Below are 25,688 nucleotides of genomic sequence, written 5' to 3'. Positions count from 1 at the left end.
ATACTCCATGTGCAGGATCTTGTCTAGATCAAATCTCTCCCAGGATTCTGTTTACCTGAGACCAACTGGACCAGGCCCATAAAAAGTGCTGGAGTGAAAAGTAAAGACTTTGTCTCCAGTAGTTCTATACAGTCCAGAACTTCTGTTCAGTGTGACTAAACAGTGTTTTACTCTCCTCCCTAAATAAAGTTGGGCTCAATTAGTGGAACAGAAGACCCCCACCCCCCACCATTTACTGGCTTTGTGTCTTTTTGTTTGTTTTGTTTGGGGGCCACACTTGTTGATGCTCAGGGACTATTCCTGGTTCTGTGCCCTGAGTAGTATCCAGGGTTGGGGATCAAACCAGGCTGGCAGCACACAAGGTAATCTTACCTCCTGCACCATCTCTTTAACCTTGGCTTTGTGTTTATGAGTGTCCTATCTCACCAAGATTATGCAATATAAATCATGCTCGTGAAAGAACTTTATACATTCCTTGTATTCATATAAGCACGAGATTTTTTTGCTCTTTGGGTCATACCAGCGATGCTCAGGAGTTACTCCTGGATCTGCACTCAGGAATTACTCCTGGCGGTGCTTGGGGGACCATATGGGAAGCTAGGAATCAGACCCAGGTTGGCCGAGTACAAGGCAAATGCCCTACCTGCTGTGCTATCGCTCCAGCCCCAAGCACCATATTTTATTATTGCTATATATGCCATATACCTCAGATGAGGGGCTGGAGCGATAGCACAGCAGTAGGGCATTCGCCTTTCACTAGGCCAACCCATGTTCGATTCCTCTGCCCCTCTCGGAGAGCCTGGCAAGCTACCGAGAGTATCTCGCCCACATGGCAGAGCCTGGCAAGCTACCCGCGGCGTATTGGATATGCCAAAAACAGTAACAAGAAGTCTCACAATGAGGGATGTTACTGGTACCAGCTCAAACAAATCGATGAGCAATGGGATGACAGTGACAGTGACCTCAGATGAAACTCTAGCGATCCAAAACTCCCCTGGTATATTAGAATCTGGGCTCAGTATCTAGAATCCTTTTTCAGTTTTTTATGCTCATGAGGGCCAAGAGGATTAGTAAAATTAACTGCAACTTGTGTTAATTAGACCATTTTCATCTGTGAACTCCCAGAGGTACATGTCAGCATCAATGAGTTCAGTTTTTCTTATAATGAGTTAGTTAGGTATGTGTAAAGGTCAATTCTGGGCTAATAAAAGGTTGGAAGCATCTCACACACATTTTCATATTCATCTCTTTTTTTCTTTCTAAAATCCAGATGAATAATTTGTGAATATTATAGGTATTTTCAAATATTCATTTAAGAAAATGAAAAAATAAAAAGCAAGTGAGAATAATCTTTTGTTGTTGTTGTTGTAAAACAAGCAATTTGGTTCTTTCCTTACTCTTATAAAGGCAACCTTTGGTTTCAGAAATAACTTCCACATATTCACAGGGACCAGTGCAGTGGTTCTTAGGCTCTTGAGTGTCGATTGAGCAATGTCTTTGGGAATTTGACAAATAAATAGCAACTCTGTCAGAAAGATGATCATACAAAACTTGAACATCATCTCAGGGGCAGTTTATACCCCCTGAAGACAATTGAAGCCCCCTGAGCTGCAGGTTGAGAAGCTCAGGGCTACAGAAGGCATTCATTGGAGACTTCACTGTGACAAAGCCAACAGGGTTCCAGCTCATCAGCTCATCAGTTTGCCACTCTTGGTGGCAGTGCATCAGAACAGTGGAAGAATTTTTGTCATGCAGAATCCCCAGTGAAATGTGTTCAATCCTGTCCAGGCCAAATTCTGCCACAATTTAGGCTTGATTCTTTCCTCTGTTATCTATCTTGGTGATAGAGAACAGCTGGGTTCTGTTTTCTAGCCGAATAATTCTTTGGAAATATGATAGAAATATTTCGGGAGGGGGAAAGGTTACTTAGGCAGTAGGAACACATAAATTAAAAGCTGTGGAATATTTGGTTCAGAGACTTGCATGCTGCCAAGCTCAGCTGGAGCCTCAGCACCACTTTGTGATGCCCCAAGCACTGCCAGGAGTGATCTCTGAGCACAGAGCTGGGAGTCAGTCCTGAGAACTGTGGGGTATGCACCCAATCCCCCAACAAGGAGAAAAAAAAAACAACCAAGAAGGCCCCACTTAACAGACTTTGTAGGTTTTTTTTTTTTTTTTTGGGTCACACCCGGCGATACTCAGGGGTTACTCCTAGCTCTATGCTCAGGAATTATCCCTGGTGGTGCTCGGGAGACCATATGGGATGCTGGGAATCGAACTTGGGTCGACCGCGTGCAAGGCAAACGCCCTACGGGCTGTGCTATCACTCCAGCCCCACAACTTAACAGACTTTGGATCGACTATTTAAAATCAAAGAGGCGCACATATGCTGCCTGAGCCCATGTACTGCTTGCGCCCACGTGGCCGAGCACATGTGTCGCCCGCATCTCCCCTCTTGAGATGTGTACTTTCATGCTTTCATACTTTTGTATCTAAAGCTCGGTTATGTGTAGGGGCTTCCTCCACCCTTGGAGAAGCCCGCATTCTCTCTTGAGTATGTTATTCTTACGATTCTCTCTCCCACTTATCCCTTCCTCCTTCCCTCAGAAACCTCTAAATAAAATCTATTTACTTCAAAAATAAATAAATAAATAAAATCAGAGAAGAGGCGGGGGTGTGGGGGAGCAGAGAAATAGTACAGGGTTAAGGTGTTTACCTTGTACACGTGCCCAACCTTGGTTTGATCCCTGGCACCACACTGGTACCCAAACACTGTTGGGGTCAACCTGAGCACAAAGCCAGGAGTTAAGTCCTGAGGTATAATCCCTAAAACAAACAATAATAAAACCAGGGGGAATTAACTCGTTGAAGACATCAGTCTCTTCCTTTGATTTTAAAATAATACTTATGACAAGAAGACCAGGAACGTGCCTCTGTGGTAGAACACATGTCTTCCATGTCTGAGGTCCTGGGGTTTGATCCCCAGCATTTCCCTTCCTCCCAAAAAAGACATAAAGTGGGGCTAGAGCGATAGCATAGCGGGTAGGGCGTTTGCCTTGCATGCGGCCGACCCGGATTCAATTCCCAGCATTCCATATGGTCCCCTGAGCACCGCCAGGGGTGATTCCTGAGTGCATGAGCCAGGAGTAACCCCTGTGCAACACCAGGTGTGATGCCCCCCCCCCAAAAAAAAAAAAAAAAAGACAAAGTGCTTCAGACTTAAAAATTTAGTTCAACATGTTAGCTAAATGGAGAAAAAAGAGGGAAGTCCAAACTAGATGAGAATAAAAATTTATTGTGGTAAAGAATTATATTTTTTATTTGTAAAAGCTGAATCCTTGCGAGATCATCAGATGGCGCTTGGCTTTCACAGGGTCCACTGTGTGTTTCACTTCTTCCTGCCAGGTTTGGGGGCCTTTTCGAGGCCTTCAATGTGTTTTCGAGGGAGTCGATATTCTTCTAGAATCCAAAAAGCAAAAAGCTCAGTGGGGATACAGTTCTCCTGTCCCCCTTGCCCCACTTCCCTCTGTCTGACAATGTCATTCCTTTGGCCTCCTGCGCCCTGATCCACACAGCTGGGATTCCCACCCCTCTGGGTTCCCCTCACACTACAGAGTTATGTCTCAGTTCTCATTCCTGCTCTCAGACCTCTGGTCAGTTTCCATCATGTGATCTACTCAGACTCCACCGCTCCTTCACCACAAAGCTAAGTCTGTGCATCATTTTCCCCTGAGAGCTACTTTCACAGTGCCTGGGCACTGACAACTTTCTGCTGAGGATGTGTGTATCTGTGTTTAGTCACATGTTTGTCTTTGTGTCTTTATATGGGGTTCTTGGCTTAATGGGCTCAACTCAACAAATTAATCATTTTGGGCCATGAAATAAATTTGTTTACTGAGCATTTGCTCTATGTTAGGCCTTGGGGATGAAAGGGGAATAAACAACGAAAGGTCTTTGCTCAAGGCCTCTGTCTAGCTGAATGTTCCAAAAGATGAGCCAAGTTGCAGAAACTGTAACTAACCAACACAACTGGAAGGAGCATTTTAAAAAATAGAAATTTAACAAGGAAGCACAGAAAAAAAAAAATGTGGCCTATGACAGAGCGTGTCTTTAAGGTCAGGCAGACTAAAGTTGTGGGGGGCAGCCTCAGGGAGGGAGCAGAAGAAGCCAAAGCATCCTTGTCTGTGGGTGTGTGGTCTATTTGGTGAACAGCAAGCTGACGGCATGGGAGGCCTGCGGGTCTGATGATTTATGGAATTAATTTTGAAGTTCAGAGCCCAGCTGCACTTCAGCAGCTAAACACCTCAGGGCAAGGTACTGAGGCTCCCTGAACCTGTTTCCTCAGCTGTGAAACGTAAAGAGGGATCATTGAGGGATCAGAAAAGTCTAGCAAAGGAACCAGCACAGTTTGGGTGCTCAACAAGTGTTCTCTAAAGGGATGGCAGAGAGAGCAGTGAATCTGGGAGCCCACAGAGATGGTTCAAACAGTACGTGCCAAAATTCCATGTCTAAACATGTTTGTAAATATCTGTATCTATGCATACACACACATCAATAACTAGAGGGAGCTGGTCAGTGGAAGGAGTTTTTCAATATAGACCAGGGTCTCTGCCGCTTTAGAGGGATGCTCACCAAGCAACAACCGGCCGAGGTGATGAATCTGGTTTCCCTGGATCTGGACTTGCAGGCTATCCTTGGCACCAGGGTTAGGAGCAACAGTGGTGCTGGCCTGGCATCGCTGCTGGAGGACGGCAGCCACTGAGCACGGGTCCAGACCATACGCCTCCAAGTTCCGGACCACGGTCACCTGGGAGAACAGAAGACTGAGTTGGTGCAGACCGGATGCTGGCCCTTCCAGAGGGCCTTCCTAGCCTAGCCTCACCTATGTTCACAATCCCTGTGAGCACACCTCTTCATTCAAGTGACTTATTCTTGTGCTTATATATTCTTTCCACCCATCTAATACATTGTTTTCTATTTAGTGTCCCACATACAGACTTTTAAAAACGTACTTTTTTATAGTAGAGAATTTAAACATAAATAAAGTGAGTTCCCGTGTGCTCATAGCCAATGTAAACTATTTGCAACTTAGGGTCCCCCTTGATTACTTGCTACCCCATCCACCCTTTCATGCCCATATTTGAAGTAAATCCTCCTAGATATGAGAACATTTCATCTATAAAAAATTCATCATAAAATTCGAAAAGATAAAAACGCTTTTTTTAACAAAAAGTAAAACCACCATCACTCCTATAAAAAGATCAGTAATTCCCTAATAACAAGTATCTAGTTGTAACACATGTATTTGTCCTTTATTCATCCATTTCACAAATGGGAAATATGAAACCTGAGATTAAAAAAGAAAAACATTATTTTTTAAAAGTAAAGTCTCCCCTTGGTTCTTTAAAACCCAAGAACTGTCAAGGGACTAAAACCCCAGAGAAAATTAGAATCAATAAAGCATTAGAGGACCAGAGAGCTCACCCAAAGGGCTGGAATACATGTGTATCCCTGAATATGACCTCTCATCCCCAATAATGCATGACCCCCTGGTACCACTAGAAATGGTCACTCAGTACCAATAAATGTGACCCAATAGCTCAAATAAATAATAAGTAAAACATTAGAGATCATATCTATCCCACCCCCTACCTGGTTAATGCTACATCTCAATAGTCCCCTTATTAGATCACCTGATCTTTGCAGACCTGCAGAAAACAACTATTTCAGGAAGCAACAATTCCAATTCTAGAAAATTGTTATTAGTTTTTAAAAATCAATATTAAAGTAAGCTGTTATAGAACTTGTTTAGTACAGAGTCTGGCACATAATTATACATTAGTAGCCATGATTAATTATTAAGGTTTATTTTGGTTCTTAATAATGCATAGGCCACGTACTATTCTAAGTGTTTTACCCATATGTATCTCTTCACTCGATCTCCACAGTGTAGACAAAGTAGGCAGTAGCCTCATTTTTCACATAAGGAAACAGGTAAAAAAGACAGTAACTTGAGCAGTGAGGCAATAGCTGCATTGAACCCAAGGTCTCAAACTCCAAGTCCATGTTCAAAACCACATAGTATTACGAAGTATTTGTACTCATTTGTCTGCTTCCACTCCATAATCTTATTTGTCATCTCAAGGCCTACCGACTAACTCACTTTCACAGGCTAGAGGACAGATAAGGCTTGTCATCTCTAGCTTTGTGTGGACAAGCTAAAAACTCGGTTCCTTCAGCAATTATTTTGCTAGCTATTTTCACTGTGCAAAAATAAAAGCTGAAGTGCCATGACACAGCTTTAAGAAAATCAAAGCCAGGCTCCGGTGCATTTCCTAGCACAAAATGCAGAGAACATTCAGTGAGGGGTTAGTTTTACTGATGCTACCAGAAGACCACACAAACCTGGGTAGCCCATTAATAAAACTCAGGTTCTGACTCACAATAAACCTTGGAAGAGAGCAACACACTGCTGAGATGCCACTGGACCCCACATCAGACTGTCTCATCTGGGGCAACCCAGAGGGGCGCGGCTGAATCCTACCACCCGCCCCAAAAGAGCCCTGGCAGCCAAAAACCTCCAGAACTCAATCACTGCCATGCTCACAGTCGATCTCCACAGGCTTGGATGAGCCTCATCCATGAGTGAATCTGCTGAAAAACCCAGGTTTGCACTGAGTCAGGAATTGGTGACCTCCTCCCATCTCCTGTGCTTCTGGTAGCCTAGCAGTCACACCCACGACTGCCTCTGGCACCATATAAGCTCATTAACGGCCATGATTCACAGAGGCACAAATAAACCTCAGAAGAGGAAGAGAGTAACATTCTGCAGAGATATCTCTGGACTCCAAAGTCACCAGCCAGTTAAAAGTTTAATTCTTGCTGTATCACCCTATTTAAAATCTTAGAATTCCTGGAGTATGGACATCTCATACTCTATACAAGAGCTTAATGGCTCTAGGGTGATACAACAATCTCCACACACTTTCCTCTAAAGAAACATTTTTGGATCATTTTTAGCAGATATTCATAATGAGCAATACAAAATAAAACTATTTAGGTTCTGCTCTGGGTGCAGACTTTGGGGATCAGGGTGGAATAATTGGAAATACGGTGGTGGGAAGGTGTAGTGGTGGTGGGATTGGTGCTGGAATATTGAATGTAATCAATTACTGTGAACATTGAATGTAATCAATTACCGTGAACAATTTTATAAAAATAAAATAAATTTTAAAAAAAGGCCAGAGCGGTAGTACAGCAGGTAGGGTGTTTGCCTTGCACGCAGCCAACCCAGGCTCATCCCTGGCATCCCGTATGGTGCCCCAAGCACCGCCAGCAGTAATTCCTGAGCACAGAGCCAAGAATAACCCCGAGCATCACTGGGTGTGACCCAAAAAGCAAAAAACAAAACAAAACTTAGGTCCTTGCAGCCAAACTAAACCCCTCCCCTTTATTTAGCAGAAACATAAATCACTGGCTTTTTAAATATCACCTTTTTGTTACAAGCCCTCTGTACCAGGGAGATGTCAATTGGGCAAATGTTCCCCTTCTTCACAACAGGCTCTTGTCCAGGAAAAGTCACTTGGTAGGCAGGCTGCAGTTTTTGGAAACACCTGAAACAGTAGTTAATGAGTAACCGGCTGAGAGCTAACAGACACCACTGCCTCACACTCGAGCTCTCAGGAGCTGGGGATGGATGGAGCTGTCTTTGCAAGGAGTGACAGGCCCTCGCTGCACGGGAGACTCATTCATCACCTGGGGAACTGTATCCTAGACCAATTCTCTCAGAATTTCTGAATTTAAAAGTTCCCCCAAGGGCAGACCACACTGAGGCCCACCTTATCGGGGAAAGGAGTGTCTGTGATTCCACACCCATCTGCCTTCAGACCATGGCCCTGGGCTGCCCTGGGAGTGTACTGCTCAGCCAGGACCCCTCCCCGGGCCTGGGAATGCTGCTTTCATCTTCCCACGTGGTCCAGTAATGCAGCTTTTCCAGAACACCACCTTGCATCTAGCCACCTTCACTTTTCCATATATACATATCAGGACCGACTTTTTCTCTTACACGGCCAGTTGGTAACTCTTTCAGGTTGGAACTACTTATCTCTGCCATAGCAGCTCAAGTGGCTCAGCAAAAAAATATAAATGTGGGTGGGTTGGGGGCCGGAGAGATAGTACAGTGGGTACGATGCTTGTCTTGCACGTGGCTAACCTGAGCACCTCCACGAGTGATCACTGAGCACAGAGCCAGGAGTAAGTCCTGAGGACCTCTGGGTATGGCCCCAAAACCAAACTGGGTGGGCTGCATTCCAACAAACCTATCCACAAAAAGAGGCAGCAGATCTGGTCCAGTTTGCTAATTCCTAACAAATGTTCTTTTTAGTTTTACTTCTGTTGGAATTTCTTTCCCCCATACCTTCTTTTACTTCTAAATCTTTTTGAAGTTCTTATTTTCGATTAATATTCCTTTTCTTTTTCCATCTGAAGTTATGTTGGCTCAAATGATCAGAACTACCTAAACCTGTATTTATGTTAATCGACCAGGTATGAATTAAAGAACAAGTTAGAGAGAAAACATGGTCATTGTAAACTCTGACACGATACAATCAGGGTGCACCTAGTTTGGACCCCTGGAACACATGACCTCCCAAGCACTGCTGGGACAGGGCCTGGCATTATACCAAATGTGGGGTTCCTGCACAGAACTACTGGCCCGGTGGGCTAAGTATTGCTAGCAATGGCTCTCGGGAGACAACCTCCACACCCCTTACCACACCCACCCCCAACACACGAATAAAAGTACAACATTATAGATATTAACCAGAGGGGAGAGAGCACTGAAGAGGGATAGCCATAATTACCTAGTCAGCAGACCATCCCAGGGAAGCTTCATGACTCTGTGCTGTTCATCTTTCTCTAAGAGGCAGTCACAGAGGATAGGATCCAATTTCACAAGACTAGAGAGGAAGAAGAACAGTTCTTTACTGCCTGCTTGCTCTTCTAGTCCATGCTCTCCCTTGAACAGGTAACTCACTTATCTCAATGCTTGCCTATTTCTACTCGGGGGAAGCCTGTGTTCTCTCTCAAATATGGACTTCTCCTCCTCTCTTCTCTCACATCTTGTAGCACTGTAGCACTGTCACACTGTCGTCCTGTTGTTCATCGATTTGCTCAAGCGGGCACCAGTAACATCTCCATTGTGAGACTTGTTGTTACTGTTTATGGCATATTGAATACGCCACGGGGAGCTTGCCAGACTCTGCCGTGCAGGTGGCATACTCTCAGTAGCTTGCCGGGCTCTCCGAGAGGGATGGAGGAATCAAACTCCGTCCAAGTTTTAATAAAACTTTCTTGCTTCACACACACACACACACACACACACACACACACACACACACAAAAAAAAAAAAAAAAAGGACAAGAAATCCCTGCCATTAATGACCCAAAGGTCAATTTAGGATCCCTCTCTTACGCGTCATCCAAGTCATCAGGATTATGGTGAGAACACAGTGCATGAGGCAGGGAGGAGGTGTAAATGCACCTTCCCACAGCCAGATTCTGGAGAAGAGGCAGAGGGGAAAGGAGGAGAAGGGAGATGTCATCCAAAGACCAAGAATCTTGGTTCAGTTCAGCTACTCTGACTAGTTAGACTCTTGATGGCTGTTTTTTGGAAGTTAAAAGCAAATTAAATAAGATGAAAAAATAAGTAAAAGTGTTGAGATGCCTTTCATTTTATTCAGAAAATACAGAATAGTACCAAAAGGTGTATGACTTCAGTAAAACATCTGCATTTGAAAATCAATAATGGGTATGTTGGAGCTATTTGCTCAGTCAACTATCAGTGTTGATAACACACTCAACTACCTGATTGCCCTGGAGAGTAATGCCAGGCACTCACCCCCATGACTAAGAAAATACTGATCTTGGTCATTTCTAAAAGGCTTTGGTCTCTTTACTCTCCTCCATCACAGACTTCAACAAGTTTTTCTAAGTCTGCTAAAAAGAAAAACTTCACAAGAGAGAGACCCCACCCCAAGCTTCCATTTACTCACTTTTCCCTCCCACATTTTATTTTATTAAAGCACTATGAGCTACAAAGTTATTCAAGGTTGGTTTGTGCGTGGCAAAAGAAACGCAGACTAAAAGACAGATAACGGAATGGGAGAAAATATTTGCGGTCAACATATCAGATAAAGGATTAACATCCAGGATATATGAAGTATTCACAAAGATCAGCAACCAAAAAATCCAAACACCCTGACAAAAAATGGGGAGAAGGGACTTCTCTGAGGAAGACCAACAGGTGGCCAACAGGCACATGAAAAAATGCTCGCCATCACTTATTATTGAGCAAATTCAAATCAAGACAACACTGAGATACCATGTCACACCAGTGAGAATGGCACATATCAAAAACAATGGGAACAATAAACAGATGAGACTACATCAAATTAAAGAGACACTCACTTTTTGTTATCTGCATCAACCAGGTCATTTTTCTTGGCGTAGTCAATGATGACTGATCGGACCTCACTGCCCTCGAGCGTGCTCCCCTTCCTATGAGGAGAAGTGATGGTTCATGCAGGGCTGGAGTAACTCCAGACACCGAGACTCATGCCCTGCCCTGCAAGGCACCTTTTCCTCTTTCTTCTTCCTTTTTCCTGCAAGCAAGGACTGCAAGGACTGTGTGGAGAGTAATTACAGGTAGAAAAGACCTCCTCTCTTGCTCAGAGTCCAGAGACATGTCCCCGGGGAAGAAGGCTTAAGGAGGATCCAGGAGGAAAGGAGACCAGAGTAGAACACGTTTGCCCGTCACGGAACACTAGTCGGGTTAAGAACTACAGGCCAGAACACCAAGCAGGCAGAGCAGGGCTCTGCTCTCCAGAAACTCACTTGTGACCAGACTCCTGGAAGAGCAGGGTCATGTTGGCTGGGACACAGTAGAGGGATTTTATATCTGGAGGGTGATAGGGCTGTTCCCTGCTACCCTCCTGGATAGTCTGGGAGGTCGGGGAGGGCTCGGGTGTGACGAAAGATGTAATCCTAAAACCCAGCAGAAGGAAAGAAAAAAACACATTTCATACTCGTGTCTCAGGAACTCCCAGGGTGTGGCCCAGGTCGTGTGGGGCCCGCTGGCTCCAGCGAGCAGGCCCCCCTGCACTCACCTCGGGTGTTTCCAGTCCACAGCCACAATGCTCTCCACCCCTTTGCTCAGCTCCTTCACCTGTAAAATCTGCTCCTGCTGCATTTGCTGCAGGAACTTAGAGAGCTAAGGGAGAGAGGGCAGTGGTAGGGGACTTCATCAATTCCACACACATACTAAGCACATTCCGTGTGCTGGACACTGGGCTAGGCAGGTCCTGGGGAGGGATGTGTAACAGTCCTTGCCCTCCGTCAACTCAGAGACCCCTCCGAGGCCCCTACCCGAGAACAGGGAAGACACTGGACACTAAGTGGTAGTCTGGCAAAGCTAGGATCAAATAGAAGAGGGTTGATAGGAGAGAGGGGAACGGGAGCCCACCCAACTGTCTCTGCTGGGGGAGTTTATCCTTCCCCCACCTTAGCCCTGGGGGGATATCAGAAATCAGAAAGCTTCGTTCCAGCCCTGGAAACAAGGCTGGCTCCGTGCCTGTCCAGCCAGGTGCTGCGTGCCCTGCACGTCGGGCTGGCTGTGCAGAGAAGGTACCGCTTACCTTTTTGTAACTTGACTTCTTTATGTCCAGCTGTTGTCCTTCAGGGCTGATGGCAGATGGAAAAGGCAAGTTAAACCCCCAGAGCAGTAGCGGTAGCGCCTGCCTGGCTCTGAGGAGGGCTGCTTCCCCAGGCCTCCCGCCCTGTGGTCAAACAGGCAGTCGCTGTGAGACTAACTGGCAGCATCCAACAGATGCTTCAGTAAAGACGAAGGTTCTCTGTCATTACCGCAGCCACTAGCCAAATGTGGCTCGTAATGTGAAATATGAGCACTGGGACTGAGAAATTGAGTGCTACGTTTCACTTCATTTTCATTTATTTAAATTTAAATAGCAACATGTGGCTAGGAACTACCGCGGTAGAGAGAACTTTAGAATCCTCTCGAAGGAGACAACCTCAAAAGTTTACGCCTGGTGAACCTTTCTAACACCAAAGTCTCTGTGGTGGCAGGGGCTAGAGCAGGACCACAAACTCCCCTGCACAGTCGCATCTGTGGTCTCCGGTGGCCTTAGCGTCTCGGTGGCAGCGCCAAGGAGGTGCAATGGGGATTATATAACCTGCAAAACCTACAATATTTCAATATTTACTCTCGAAAAGTTGTTACTCTTTACCCTAGAGCTATTAGTATTCACGGAGAGGCTCCTGAAGAAAGCGATATCATTTCTTTCCTTTCTCCAGAACTTACACCTGCTTTTCAAACTGTGACAAATAATGGCAACTGGATACACAGAGAACCCTTCCAGAACTCTCCCTAAGCTAAGAAACCCTATCCTAGGGTGTGTTCCAAGACCCTTTTCCCGATTCCCTATAAAGATAAGGACAAACTACCAAGAATTCCACCACACTCCAGGCCCCACACTTGGATAGGCCTTCCCGAAGCCCACACTTGAACATGAAAGGCATCGCAGTAAATCTACTTTCTGAAAATTGGAGCAAGGGCCGAAGGATAAGGCACTGGCCTTGCAAGTGGCAAACTTGGGTTCAAATCCCAGAACCACATGAGTGATCCCTGAGCACAGCCTGGTATAAGCCAACCCCTCCTTCCCAATAATAATAAAAATAAATATAATTATAAATAAATACAGCAAAAGAGCAGGGACATGCCTGGCATGTGTCATCAGGCTCTGAGTTTGAGCACAGTCACCACATGATCCCCTGAGCACTACCAATATAGCCTTGCTGACCCCAGTCACTGCCAGTTCTAGCCCTGCTGATCCCCAAGCACTGACAGGGTGGTCCTGATGGTCCCCAGCATCACTGGATTCATGCACCACAGTGCTGGGCCTGAAACCATCAGGTCTGCACTGCCAGACTGAGAACTGTCAAGAGTAGATCCCAAGGGCTAGAGCAATAGTACAGCAGGTAGGTCATTGCCTTGCATGCGGCTGACCCAGGTTCAATCCTCGGCATCCTATATGGTCCCCCAAGCACCACCAGGAGTAATTCCTGAGTGCAGAGGCGGGAGTAACCCCTGTGCATCAGTGGGTGTGACTCAAAAAGCAAAAAAAAGAAAAAAGAAAAAAGAAAAGAGGAAAAGAGTAGATCTCAAGGCCCCTGAGTACCACTGGCTATCACCCCAATAAAAAAAAAAAAAAAAGAAAGAAAAATTAATTGTTGTGTAGTGATCCCTGCTACTGCAAATGATTTTCAGCTTTAGCAGAGCCAGGTGTGTATAAGCACAACAATGGGCTCAGACCCCCCAGTGAGCACCACAACTAAAAGATGTGTGAGCAACACAGCTGGGAAGCGTGGCCCCTGATGAGAATGTGTGTGAGCACCACTGTCACCACCCCACCTTCCCTAAGCAGCACAACCATAACTGGTGGGCCTTATTAAAAGGGCGGCCCCCAGGGAGCACGTGTACAACACCTTGGAGAGCACTGTAACCGGAGGGTCATCACAACATCAACAAAACAATATGAGCCAAGGGAAGGGGGAGCAGAGGGAATTAAGACATTACTTCAAATTTTAAAAGAAAACAAATTTAAAATAAAAAACAGTGAAATTCTAAAAAAAAAAAAAACACACACACACAACCTATGAGCAAACATTCTGACATTAGTATTCTTAATACTATGATTAGTATTCTATCAGGTTCTTTTAACAGCAATTCAACAAGTGCTGGACTTTAGGGCTCAGAGAAGCCCAGAAATGAGTCTGAATTCAAACTGCACCAACACTGCGGGGAGCCAGCATTCGAGCTGAACCGGCTCTGCCTCCAAAGGTCCCACATGCGGTACTCCGTCCTGCTGGCTCTAGTGTGGGAATGGGGAAGGAGGGTTTACAATGATTTTTCCTCTTGATACAATCTATCCTCATCTACTACTCTTTTGGGAGTGTAAAAGTTCCACAAATAGTCTCTGGACAAAGGGGAGCCAGCGCCCCTCTTAGCCAGGCGTGCTGCCAGACGATGAGACAGCCTGGGATCAGCTTCACAGACCCAGGATTGAATCTTGGAAGAGATCACGTCAAGCCACAAAAATCCACAAGTACACCGGGTCTCCCGGCTGAAAACTCTGAAGCGCAATTAGGAGGGGGATGGGCTGAGTCCCAGCCCTGCTGAGGTCTCCGCAGCGGCACTCACAGCCCCACAGCTGCTGACATGCGAACTGCCCAGAGTCCACAGCTTCACGGAGAATCTCTGCAAAGATGCCAAACTGCTGAAAATTCCAGGTACATTAGTCCTCAGGCTGAGAACTCTGGGATCTTCTCAGAGTGGGAGCAGGCAGCCTCCCCCAACCCATACTTCCGGAAGCCATAGCAGCTACACCCACATCTTATGACTGCTGCCATGAAAATCCACAGCCCAGTTAAATATCCTGGAGTTTCTGGAGCATGCGGATGCATTTGCCACACCAAAGGCTCAGCTAGTAACAAATACCTTAGTAAATCCTCAGTCAAGAACTTAAGGACCCCATGGTGAGATTTAACAATTTTCATAAATTTTCTTTTACTGAAGTAATTTTTTTGGGTTTTTTTTTTTTTTTTTGGCTTTTTGAGTCACACCCAGCGATGCACAGGAGTTACTCCTGGCTCGGCACTCAGGAATTACTCCTGGCAATGCTCAGGGGACCATATGAGATGCTGGGAATCGAACCCAGGTCTGCTGCGTGCAAGGCAAATGCTCTACCCGCTGTGCTATTGCTCCAGCCCTCTAAAGTAATTTTTTATAATTCCATTAGCTGGCTATAATGCACTGCACTGTCACTGTAGCACTGTCATCTTGTTGTTCATTGATTTGCTCGAGTCGGCACCAGTAATGTCTCCATTGTGAGACTTGTTACTGGTTTTTTTTGGCATATCGAATATGCCACGGGTATATTGCCAGGCTCTGCCATATGGGTGGGATACTCTCGGTAGCTTGTTGAGCTCTCCGAGAGGGACGGAGAAATCGAACCCGGGTCGGCCTCGTGCAAGGCAAACGCCCTACCCGCTGTCCCATCGCTCCAGTGCTAGCTATAATAAGCAATATAAAATAAATTATTTTGTTCCTGCTAAGGGAGTAGGCTTAGGGAGTGGTTGGGAAAATAGGGACAGTGGTGATGGGAAGATCACACTGGTGGTGGGATTGTTGATGGAATACTGAACACCTGTAACAAATGTATTGTGAACAACTTTGTAAACAATAATGTTTAAATAAAAGGAAAAAAAAATTTAAGAGACAGTCTGGGATCAGCACAGGAGAAGCAGGACTCAAAAATCTTGGTGAAAGAAAAAAAAAAAAAGAACTAATCCAAAAAAAAAAAAAATCTTGGTGACTGCAACCTTCCATTTCCTCAATACCTTTTCACTGTCTACAATTTGCCTTTGGGAAAGGGGGGTTTGGGGCCATACCCAGCAGTGGCTCAGGGTTTATTCATGGGGCTTACTCTGTGCTCATGTGCTCCTCCCCTGACAGTGCTGGGGGTGGGGGGCAGGGTATATTGTGCTTTGGGAATGGAACCAGGGTCGACTGCATACAAGGCAAGTGCCTTAATTATCACGTTGGTCTTACAATTTGCATTTTTAAAACTAAGAAGCTGGAGATTGGGGATATGGCTCAATGGTAGAGTGACAGCGGGACAGAGACTCAGTAAGTCTCATACACGGTATTTCGCAGGTAGGAGATCCTGAGTTTAGCTCATGGCACCACAAAATTAAATGTATAAAAATAAATAACCTAGGACCTAATTCATTGGCCAGATAAATCCCCCATTGCTTCCTTTTCCCTACATGCCCCATTCAACATTCAGAGTTCCAACCTGTCCCACCATCAGGAATCAGCTGGGGCCAGCCCCCCTCCCCCCACCACGCCTTTCATACCAGCAGGAGAACATGTGACTGCCAAGGAGTGTGCTGGTGAGCAAAGGGAGGTCAGCCTTTTTGACGCGGCACTTCAAAGCATGCAAGAAGCACTGCAGTAACAGTTCGTCCATTTGCTCTGCAAAGGAAAGACCAGGAGCCACAACATTTGCGGGACAGACATGCACCTCACAGGGTAACAAACACACCCCCCTCCCCCGGTTCCCTCTTTCCCACCCTTTTACTTCCTGTGGAACCCATACCCAGGGTCCAAAGCTCTCAGACTCTTTGAGCACTGAGCCTTTACAAAGGGCTGGCCCCAGAGAGGCAATAAGACCGCAAGCTACACCATTAGGAACAAGGATACAAAGATGAGGTCGGACTGGCTCCCGAGAAATGTGCGCTACGTGGAGAGGACTTCAGGCAAAGGCTAATGCCACTCCCCTCCCCAGAGGTCTGTGCTGCCGGAGGCAGAAGCAGAGCAGAGCTTCTCCCTGAACTGGGCGAAGGGAGACAGCCCCACAGCCACAGCCAAACCTTGAAGGGTCCTGCTGTCCGTAGGCTCTTCTGAGGCTTCTGGCAGGGACTCCACCGCACAGGTCTGAGGACACTCTCCATTCTTCTCCTCCTCTCCCTCCAGAATCAGGCCCCTCATGGCTTCCTGCAGGGTGGGATCTGAATGGGCAGACCCCTTCTCTTCACTGAGTTCTGGGGAATCTGGGGTCAGTGGCGCGATGAAGGGTGGCGAGGACTTGTGTCCAGATTGCCTGGAAAAATCTTATGTCAGGAACGCCAAGCAATACCACAAAATTCTTCAACCCTGGCCACGTGCACAGCCAAAAGTCCCAAAGCAAATCGGCATTTAGAAGGCAGAGAGCCTGCCCTCTCTCTCAATTACTAAAGCTCGGATTCTGAGCCCAGGACAGTGCCATGCCTCAGTTTCCTCATCTCTGAAATTGGGAGAACAATTCTGGCCTCCTTCCTATCCCCAAGGAATGAGTATTATCAATAGACAGGCTTAAGACAGAGAAAGATGGGGACGGGGGTGAGGGAAGCAATTTGTAAGACCCCACCCCTTAAAAGTATGCCTTTATTTCAGTTGGAATAAAAATATTTTGAATGAAATAATAAAATCAAGATTTCAAACCTATCTGCGGTTTTAGTCTGGTGAAATACAGTCTCAGCACAAAATGTAAAACACATAACCTCCTTGGGGCTGGAGCAATAGCACAGCAGGTAGGGTGTTTGCCTTGCATGTGGCCAACCCGCGGTTCGATTCTCAGAACCCTATATGTTCCCCCAGCACCCCCAGCAGTAATTCCTGAGTGCATGGGCCAGGACTAACCCCTGTGCATCGCTGGGTGTGACCCAAAAAGGAAACAAACAAACAAACAAAAAAATTCCACATAATCTCCTTAAGGAGTACAAAAGCAAAGACTGCTATGTTAAATTGGAATACAATCTCACTTACAGAGACTGAGCCTTTAGGAAGAGAGAAAAAGTTATGATGCCAGAAAGCATGCAGAGAGGTGAAAGTGAAAAGTCTTATTCCAATCAAGATTATAGAAATAAAACAAGTTTCAGCTAATAATGGCAAGATTCATTAGTATTATTAACAGAGCCAGAGAGTATGTTTAGGCCAGTCTGATCAGTCAAATACCTTAACTATTCTAAGTATGTGTGTACAGGGAGGCGGGGGAGAGAAGGGTAAAGGGATGGAAGGAGCAATAAAACTTTTAATAAAGCAATTTTGATAATTTACAGAATTTTGATGAGTTGCCCAGACTATAGATGCAGACAAATAACAATACGCAGCCTTCACATGTCTGCTAAAATATAGGATGAGAGTTCTTACAAAGCAGAACTGACAAACCATGCAAAGGGCTAAGCACGTGCTTTGCATGTGGGAGTCCCGGATTAAAGGAAGGAAGGAAGGAAGGAAAGAAAGAAGAAAGAAAGAAAGAAAGAAAGAAAGAAAGAAAGAAAGAAAGAAAGAAAGAAAGAAAGAAAGAAAGAAAGAAAGAAAGAGAGACAGAGAGAAAGAGAGACAGAGAGAAAGAGAGAGAGAAAGAACAGGTCACAACAAAAGACCAGTGCTGGGACGAGTAATAGCATTGCACGTAAGGCACAAGCCTTGCATGTGACAGATTCAGGTTCGATTCCTGGCATACCAAAGCACCATCAGGAAAGATTCCTAAGTGAGAGCCAGGAGTAACCTTTGAGCATCACTAGATGTGGCCCCAAAAATAACAACAACAAAAGATCAGTGCTTTTGAGAAAATCTCCATTTGCTCTTCTATTAGAATGACAAAGACTAATCAGAAAATAGATTGATGTTATATGGCTGGAAAAAGTAATTGCCACTGTAAGAAAAGGAGCTCCAAAATGTGAGAAGGTACAACATGAGTAATAAGTCTCTCGCTTGGAGCCTGAGGATAAATTTGACTTTAGAAATGAAACTGCCCAGAGCCCTCATCATACAGCAAAAAAAAAAAAAAAAAAAAAAGCCAAAATGTGAAGGGCAAACAAAGTCAGATTGACCAGAATGAGGAAAATCAAGATACGGTGCTGAGGGACAAAGCAGATAATCCCTAAAGCCTTCTTCCAGGCCTATAAAATACAATCCACCCAGAAAATAGTCAAATTCTAATTTCTTCTCTGAATAAGCAACAAAAAAATATTTTGTAGCTGGGAGATAGCTCATAAAGCTAGCGCATGCTTTGCCTGTAGGAAGCCCAGCTTCAATCCCTGGTACATCATCCCCTAAACCCTGGTAGGATTGATCCCTGAGTACCGCTGGGTGACCCCAAACCTAAATTAGTAACTGTAATAACTGCTCCACATTCAACAAGGAAATGAGTCTGGGGTTAGCACCATGCCTAAGAATACAGTAAGGACCAAAAGTTTCACTTCTGGACTCTCAGGTCCTGTGCTCTCCCCTCTCAACCCTCCTCAGTAAAGCAGAAGAAAGATGGAACCCACCACAGGTGGTCCTGGTAGGTGTGGAGCACAGAGAAGCCCCTTCCCTTCAGGTTGGCAGTCAGCATCTCAGATGTCGATGTGGCAGCAACTCCAATGGCGACTGGGGCTCTATGAAGAGGAGGTCAGAGACAAGGATCATGGGTGTCTTCTGGGAAGGCAGATGTCAGGACCATCTCTCCACACATGTGCTAAAAGTACCCAGTTACAAATATAAAGCATCCACAGAATTAAACCCAGTCCATTCAATTTTCTTTGGATTACTATCAATGATGACTTTCAAAAATCCTTCACCAAACAGAAGGATTTCAAAAGTCCTTCACCTATGCAGAAGTTACCTCTTCTGTAGACGCAACTCCTTTGTTGAACCTTAGCAGTCTGTTTGCTTGATCCCTATTCTGAATTATATCCAGGCAGGACAAGGAAAGATACTTAAAGAAACTGTTTTCATTTCAAAAATATAAATGAACAATATTGGAGAGACACCATGGCTGAGTCGCCATAGGTAGGTCAGGTCTTGGAGCTGAGATCTCTGGAGCCTCTTTCGGAAGGAGGTGGAACAGGTCCCCACCCTGCTGGAAGGCCCAGGACTCACCCACGCCTGGCCTCCTCTGTCATACAAGTGGCAGAGAAGCCATGCTGCTGAATCATCCCATTTCCACAGCTCCTAGAGTGGCTGCAACACCTCCAAGTCTCACAGCAATGACAATCCAATAGGAGCACAGCAACTTAGATGGAAAAGTTGCATAGAAGCCCACTGAGCTCAATGAGCAAAAACAGTAACACAGAAGGCTCAACAGCACCTAACAGCTCAACACATCCTCAAAGACTTCAGGAACACCACTGTGAAATATATATTGTAACAAGCAATATAAAGTAAATTTGGTTTTGCCTGCTAAGGAGGCAGGCTTGAGGGACAGGTGGGAAACTGGGGACAACAGTGGCAGTAAGGTCACACTGGTGGTGGGATTGGTGTTAGAACATTGAATATCTGAAACAATTACGAAAAACTTTGTATATCCTTTATTTAAAAGGATGTTTAAGTAAGTTTCTAACAATAATAATAATAATAATAATAATAATAATAATAATAATGTCTCCAGACATTACTGTTGAAAAGAAAAGGCAGCTAAAACTATGTCCTAAAAGCCTAATTAGAAAATAAATACAAATAGTTTTAAAAATATATATAAATTACATTCCTATTTTTTGGTTGGTTTGTTGAGTCACACCCAGCGCCCAGGGCTTATTCCTAATTCTGCATTCAGGATCACTCATGGCGGGGCTCAGGGGACCAATGTGGTGCCAGGGGTTGAACCCAGGTTGGCTGCGTGCAAGGTAAGTGCCTTACCCACTGTACTAATGCTCTGGCCAACCTCCCCTCTCTTAAGGAAAGTATAGTTACCCTATGAAGAAGCTGAGAAGGGAGGTGGTTCAGATGCATAAATCAGGCGGAGGGTTTTCTAGGGAAGTGCTGCAAGCTAAAGAGGTTCCTTCAAGGTTGATTCACTGTTAGGCATATCTTAGTGTCCAACAAAATATAAAACAACCATATTTATAGTAACTACAAGAACCTACAGAGCCCAGATGGAGGCTTTGCCAGTCGACACTCTAAGTCTGCTTATAATAGGGGACACACAGCAAAGCAATCTATATCCACGGGAGAAACTTCAAGGGTAGATATCCAGACACCTGAACTTCACGAACTAGGCTCAACCTGCTGTTTCTACTTACTATGCCAATAGGTCACGGTCTGCCACAGAAACTTTGAATCTGGCTCCTTTCTTGGTTTCTAAAGACAGTTCCTATTTTTCAACAGCTAGAAGTGTTCTTAAAGTGGCTCAAGAACTTCAGTCTTGGGGCTGGAGTGATAGCACAGCGGGTAGGGCGTTTGCCTTGCACGTGGCCTTTCCGGGTTCGATTCCCAGCATCCCATATGGTCCCCTGAGCACTGCCAGGGTAATTCCTGAGTGCAGAGCCAGGTGTGACCCAAAAAAGCAAAAAAAAAAGAACTTCAGTCTTGAATATGACTTCTAATTTTAATAAACCCTGTTACAGTCATCCTTCCTGCCTCCAGCCCTACATGTACTCCCCCTTGGGTTAAACTGAACAGGTCAAAACAACCATAATGTAGTTCTCCCTAACCCAGATAGAATGTGTGGTGTGGGGAGGCAGAAACAATGACGCCGTCATTATTTTTAACTGCATGATGCCTCCAACACACTTTACATAAGGTTTAAAAAAAAAAAGAAAGAAAACATGAAGGTGCTTCGTTTTGAAAGGAAAACAGGAGAACCTAAGGAGCAAAAAGATATCTAAACACCTCTCATACCTACAATCCCCCTTCCCTCTATCAAAGGGGCAACGAAGTAACAATGAGTAATAAAAAGAATAATTACATCTTTCGTAAGAATCATACAAATAAAAATGACCGTCATATCAAGTGCCACAAGAATGTAAGAAAATGACTTCATAGACCCTTTAGGCAGAGTGAAAAGTGATACAACATTTCTGCTGGAAATCAGAAAATACAGATGATCTTCAGTCTAATGTTTTCGTAGTATTCACTCTTGCAAAATACTGGAGGCAACCACAAAGTCCATTACAAGAGGACCTTTCCTATCACACAGAGCTGGTAAAAAGACTCAGTGTATCTGTGTTTACCAACATGAAAAATATCCACACTGGGACGGAGAGACAGTCCAGGGATAAATGCATTTACCTTGTATTTGCCTCCATACCCAGGTTCAATCCCCAGCACCACAAAGTCGTCTAGCGTTACAGGGTGCAGGCCTGGAGGCCTCTGAGCAATACCAGTGCAGTCCTAGAGATCTGCAAGCACTACCAGGGTGGCCCAGGTAATCCCTAGCACCCCAGAGCACTGCATCTGCTATATCCTCTAGCCCTTGCATTGAATCACAAGTTGGTTGGCTGGAAATCACTGGAATGGACCCTTGAGCTTCCTGAACACGTCTTTGAAGCAACCTCCCCACCAAAATAATAACAATAATAATGATAATGATAATAATAATAAATAATAATAATAATTGAAAGGAGAAGCAGCAGCAACAACAAATTCATTCAGCCCAGAAGCACCAAGCCACCAGCTCACTGTCATTTCCCCTGGGCCCACTCTCTGCTTCTTCCAGATGAACCCAGGGTTTTATTTCCATTTAATACTTTACCCATGTGTACTGGAAGTTGTTGTTCCCCACCACATGCCCCTCTTTTACCTTAGTTTTTCCCCCACAGTCTCAGCTGGTTGGCACAGTACCTGTTTCCCACCAAAGCAATGGCACAGAGGTCTCCCTTCTGTACCTGAGGCAGACCAGCAGGGGGAACCACTAGTCCAGGCAGCATCAAATCTGCAGCAAATATAAGCATCACAACCTACATTATGCTTCCCTCTAATTCCACATTTACGTCATCATTTATTCATGCATTCAACAAAACACTTATTAAGTACCAAATACATTATTCATAATGAAAATTAAAAATGGGAACCTGAATATCAGACCTTTCCTCTTGAGAAAAGTGGTCAAACTAAAACACCAAGCAAAGGGGTCAGTTCCATGATCTACTCTATCCTGGCTTCCTACATTGAGCTTATTGATTTAAAGTATAGTATCTGGCATTTCACAAAGTACTTTCACATAATTTATTTAAGCCTTCCAACAATGTCGAAGAGGCCCAGAGAGCTCAAGAAACCAGTCAAGTGAGAATGCAATGCACATTTTTTTAACCATATAAACACAGGAAAGGGAACATTTAATAAATTCGTTATTTCTTACTATGAGTTTCAGTCAGAACATTAGAAAATCATCTTACCTGCTCCCCCCACCATTTTCTCAAGCACTGGAGGCCATGTTGTAAAGGTTGGGAGAAGATCAGGGTAAGTCCACAGGGTGTACACTGTCCAAAAAAGAAACCCAGAAAAACACTGCCAAAAAGTCACTTCCCCCAGGGAATTGGCAAACCAAACACCACAATCATTTTAATGAACATACAGAAGAGAAACCTGACTCAAAGAGAGAATCTGTGAGGGCAAGGCCAAAGAGGTTTGCCTCTTGAATACAGCAGAGAAAACAGGATAATTTGACATTTCAGACTCAGACGATCTCCAGATTGCTCCATCTGGATGGCAACAGTAAAAATAGCCATGATGGATGTAAGTGGGTACAGAAACCCAATGAAGATGCTATTTATGACCTCATAAGCAAGTACCTCAATAATGGCACATCAGCCTGAAAAAAATGTTAAGACTTTCCTATGTTTATTATTTTTAATCCCTCTGTCTCCATAGTGACTAATGGATCATATTTGTAAGGCATCAAAGAGGGATGGGGCAAGGCATGGTCTGGGGAAACCACAATGCACTGTTGCAACCAAAGCCCCAAGGAAAAAGTGAGGGTCCAAGGCTACAGAAAAGAAAAAGAGACACTGTTCCTGACAAAGAGAGACAGTGAGAGACAAAGACAGAATCCCTGTGAGCTTTCCACTGAAGCATACCACTGAGAGACTGGGCATGTAGTTCAATTAATCCAAATACTTTGCTATCACAGGAATGCCTCAGCATTTTTTAAAAATCCTGCAAGGAACAGGGGTTTGTTTGTTTTTAGGTTTGTTCGGTTTATTTTGGGTTTTTGGCCACACCTGGCTGTGCTCAGGGCTTACTCCTGGTTCTGCATTCAGTGATCACTCCCAGTAGGGCTCAGGGAAACCATAGCGAGTGCCAGAGATAAAATTGGGTCAGCAGTATGCAAGGCAAGCACCTTACCCACTGAACTAGTTTGGCCCAACTAGTGGAAGTTTTAAGAACCAGTTTTTACATGACTTGTCCCGACGCTCAGGGATCCCTCCTGGTGGGGTTCAGTAGGCCTTATGGAGTGCTGGGAATTGAACCCAGGTTGGCTACATGCAAGGCTAGTGCCCACCCTGCTATACTATCTCTCCAGCCCCACAAAGATCTTTGAGACAGCATTGGGAGATTCTGTGCTTGTTTTATGGAAGACAGGTTGACAGAGAGAAACAAAAGACTCTAATAGCCATCTCCAACCTATTGTCATACCTGTTGGATACAGATTTTTCTCCAGCTCAAATAGGATGGGGTTACCACCACTCATGTACACAGTCACTGCAGTCCCTTTGTGAGTATACAACTTTACAATGTTGAGTTCCTCCTTTCCGGGTACTAATTCAGAGACCTGATCGGTTCCCAGGGTGGGAAAAGCAGTCATCACATCAGCCCGAAGCTTTCTCCTGCAGAAAGGACAATGACACTGGGTATGAATGCTGTTTGGTTTAAGTTCAATAAGTGCTGAGAACTCAAGGAGCTTACTGTCAAATCACAAAGGCCGGAGAGAAATGCCCACTTCTCACCTTTTCCTCTTTTTTTCCATCCAATTCAACATACCTCTATTTGCACATGCTGTTGGGTGTGTTTTTACAATTTTACAGGAAAGGCTGAGCTCCAGTGAGCAGACTGACACTGGAAATTCAGTCCATACTTACCCCTTGGACCCATGCTTTCCTCGCATGTACGTGGCAAATCTGTCAGCTAATTAATCATTAAATCGTGGTACCAGAATACCTAGAATGACAACTCATTCCTGGTGCACTTCGAACACTCGTCCCTAAATTCCCGACGTGCTACCTGTATTTGCAGTACCGTCCGAAAGGACGCAGTACTCCTACCCACAGCTGCCTCATCCTCTGCTACCTCCCCTTCCCTCTCGCTCGCCCGCCAGAAGTGATCACTAGACACCGATTGTTCCTTCTATAACCTGGCACTCAACAGACCTCTCCCAAGAGGCTCTATGCGGGTTAAAGGCCCCATGTTTCCTTCAGTTTTTGCATCCTTCAAACTATTTTGCATCCTGAAACAGTCTGCAACCAGTAAACGACGATTAATCACGCTTTCTTCCAAACGCGGAGTATCCAAGAGAGTTGAGGCGCTCGGTCGGGCTCTTCTATTTCATCCTGAGACTGAGGCTAGCTCACCCCTATCCTCCGGGGTCCCTCCCCGCTGTCCCCGCTGCCCCCGCGCTGTCCCCTGAAGGGGCCGGGGGAGGCGGGCCTTCCAGACGCCGGGGCGCCCTGGCGGGGGAGCGCGCCCGTCCCTCCCTCACCTGTCGGACCCCTTGATGGCTGTATTCGATCTGACCCGAAAGGCCTTGGTAAACATGTCTGCGGAAGTGGCCTGAGGAAGACAGGGGACAGCACAGAGTCGGGGCCGTCAGGAAGGCGAGCGCGTGGCTCCGCTCCGACCCGCGGCCCTGCGGGCAGCCATGCTGAGGCCCGGCTCGGAAAGCGGCTCGGCTGGAAACCCGGGCCGCCCTGCTCTGAGGCCACCGCAGCGGTGGCGGCAGCGGCCGCCCCTAGCGGCGACGCGGGGAAAGGAGAAGCCGGACTGGGAGGTGGGGCCCGACAGCCGGGGAGGCGGGGCCCGGGGCGGGGCTGAGCCCGGGAGGCGGGGCCCGGAAGGCCGGGAGGCGGAGCTCGGGATCTGGAGGCGGGGCTCAGGAGACGGGAGGCGGGGCCATGGAGGCGGGGCCCGTGGCGGGGCGGAGCCCGGTAGGCGAGGAGGCGGGGAAGGGGACGGGGCTGAGCCCTGGAGGCGGGGCCTGAATGACTGGAGGCGGGGCTCAAGAGATGGGAGTCGGGGCCCGGGGCGGGGCGGAGCTCGGGAGGTGGGGATACAGGGTCAGGGAGGTAGGAGGCAGGGTCCGGGTGGAGGA

The 25,688-nt window shown here is 45.8% G+C and overlaps 1 protein-coding gene across 1 annotated transcript; it reads right to left on the bottom strand.

The window, feature by feature from the left end:
- Positions 1-3,275: 3,275 nt before the first annotated feature.
- On the bottom strand, positions 3,276-25,335 carry EIF2D (eukaryotic translation initiation factor 2D). Its single transcript, XM_004610058.2, has 15 exons — positions 25,080-25,335; positions 24,020-24,210; positions 22,780-22,863; positions 22,226-22,316; positions 18,955-19,062; positions 16,510-16,739; positions 15,994-16,111; positions 11,694-11,739; positions 11,166-11,269; positions 10,894-11,043; positions 10,468-10,557; positions 8,862-8,957; positions 7,493-7,613; positions 4,633-4,807; positions 3,276-3,459 (listed from the first exon to the last, which is right to left on the bottom strand). Exons 1-15 carry the CDS (start codon positions 25,133-25,135, stop codon positions 3,389-3,391), a joined length of 1,731 nt encoding a protein of 576 aa, XP_004610115.2. The 5' UTR covers positions 25,136-25,335; the 3' UTR covers positions 3,276-3,388.
- Between the last annotated feature and the right edge of the window lie 353 nt (positions 25,336-25,688).

This window comes from Sorex araneus, chromosome 7 (assembly GCF_027595985.1).
Source record: "Sorex araneus isolate mSorAra2 chromosome 7, mSorAra2.pri, whole genome shotgun sequence".
In the NCBI taxonomy this organism is placed as follows: Eukaryota; Metazoa; Chordata; class Mammalia; order Eulipotyphla; family Soricidae; genus Sorex; species Sorex araneus.
The sequence above is the reverse complement of the archived record's forward strand: the minus strand, read 5'-3'. Positions and strand labels throughout refer to the sequence as shown.

Coding starts and splice junctions, on each gene's coding strand:
- EIF2D (XM_004610058.2), bottom strand. CDS start 25,135: ATGTTTACCAAGGCCTTTCGGGTCAGATCGAATACAGCCATCAAGGGG. Junction 24,211..25,079: donor GCCATCAAGGGGTCCGACAG/GTGAGGGAGGGA, acceptor TCCTTTCTGCAG/GAGAAAGCTTCGGGCTGATG. Junction 11,044..11,165: donor GTGGACTGGAAACACCCGAG/GTGAGTGCAGGG, acceptor GCTGGGTTTTAG/GATTACATCTTTCGTCACAC.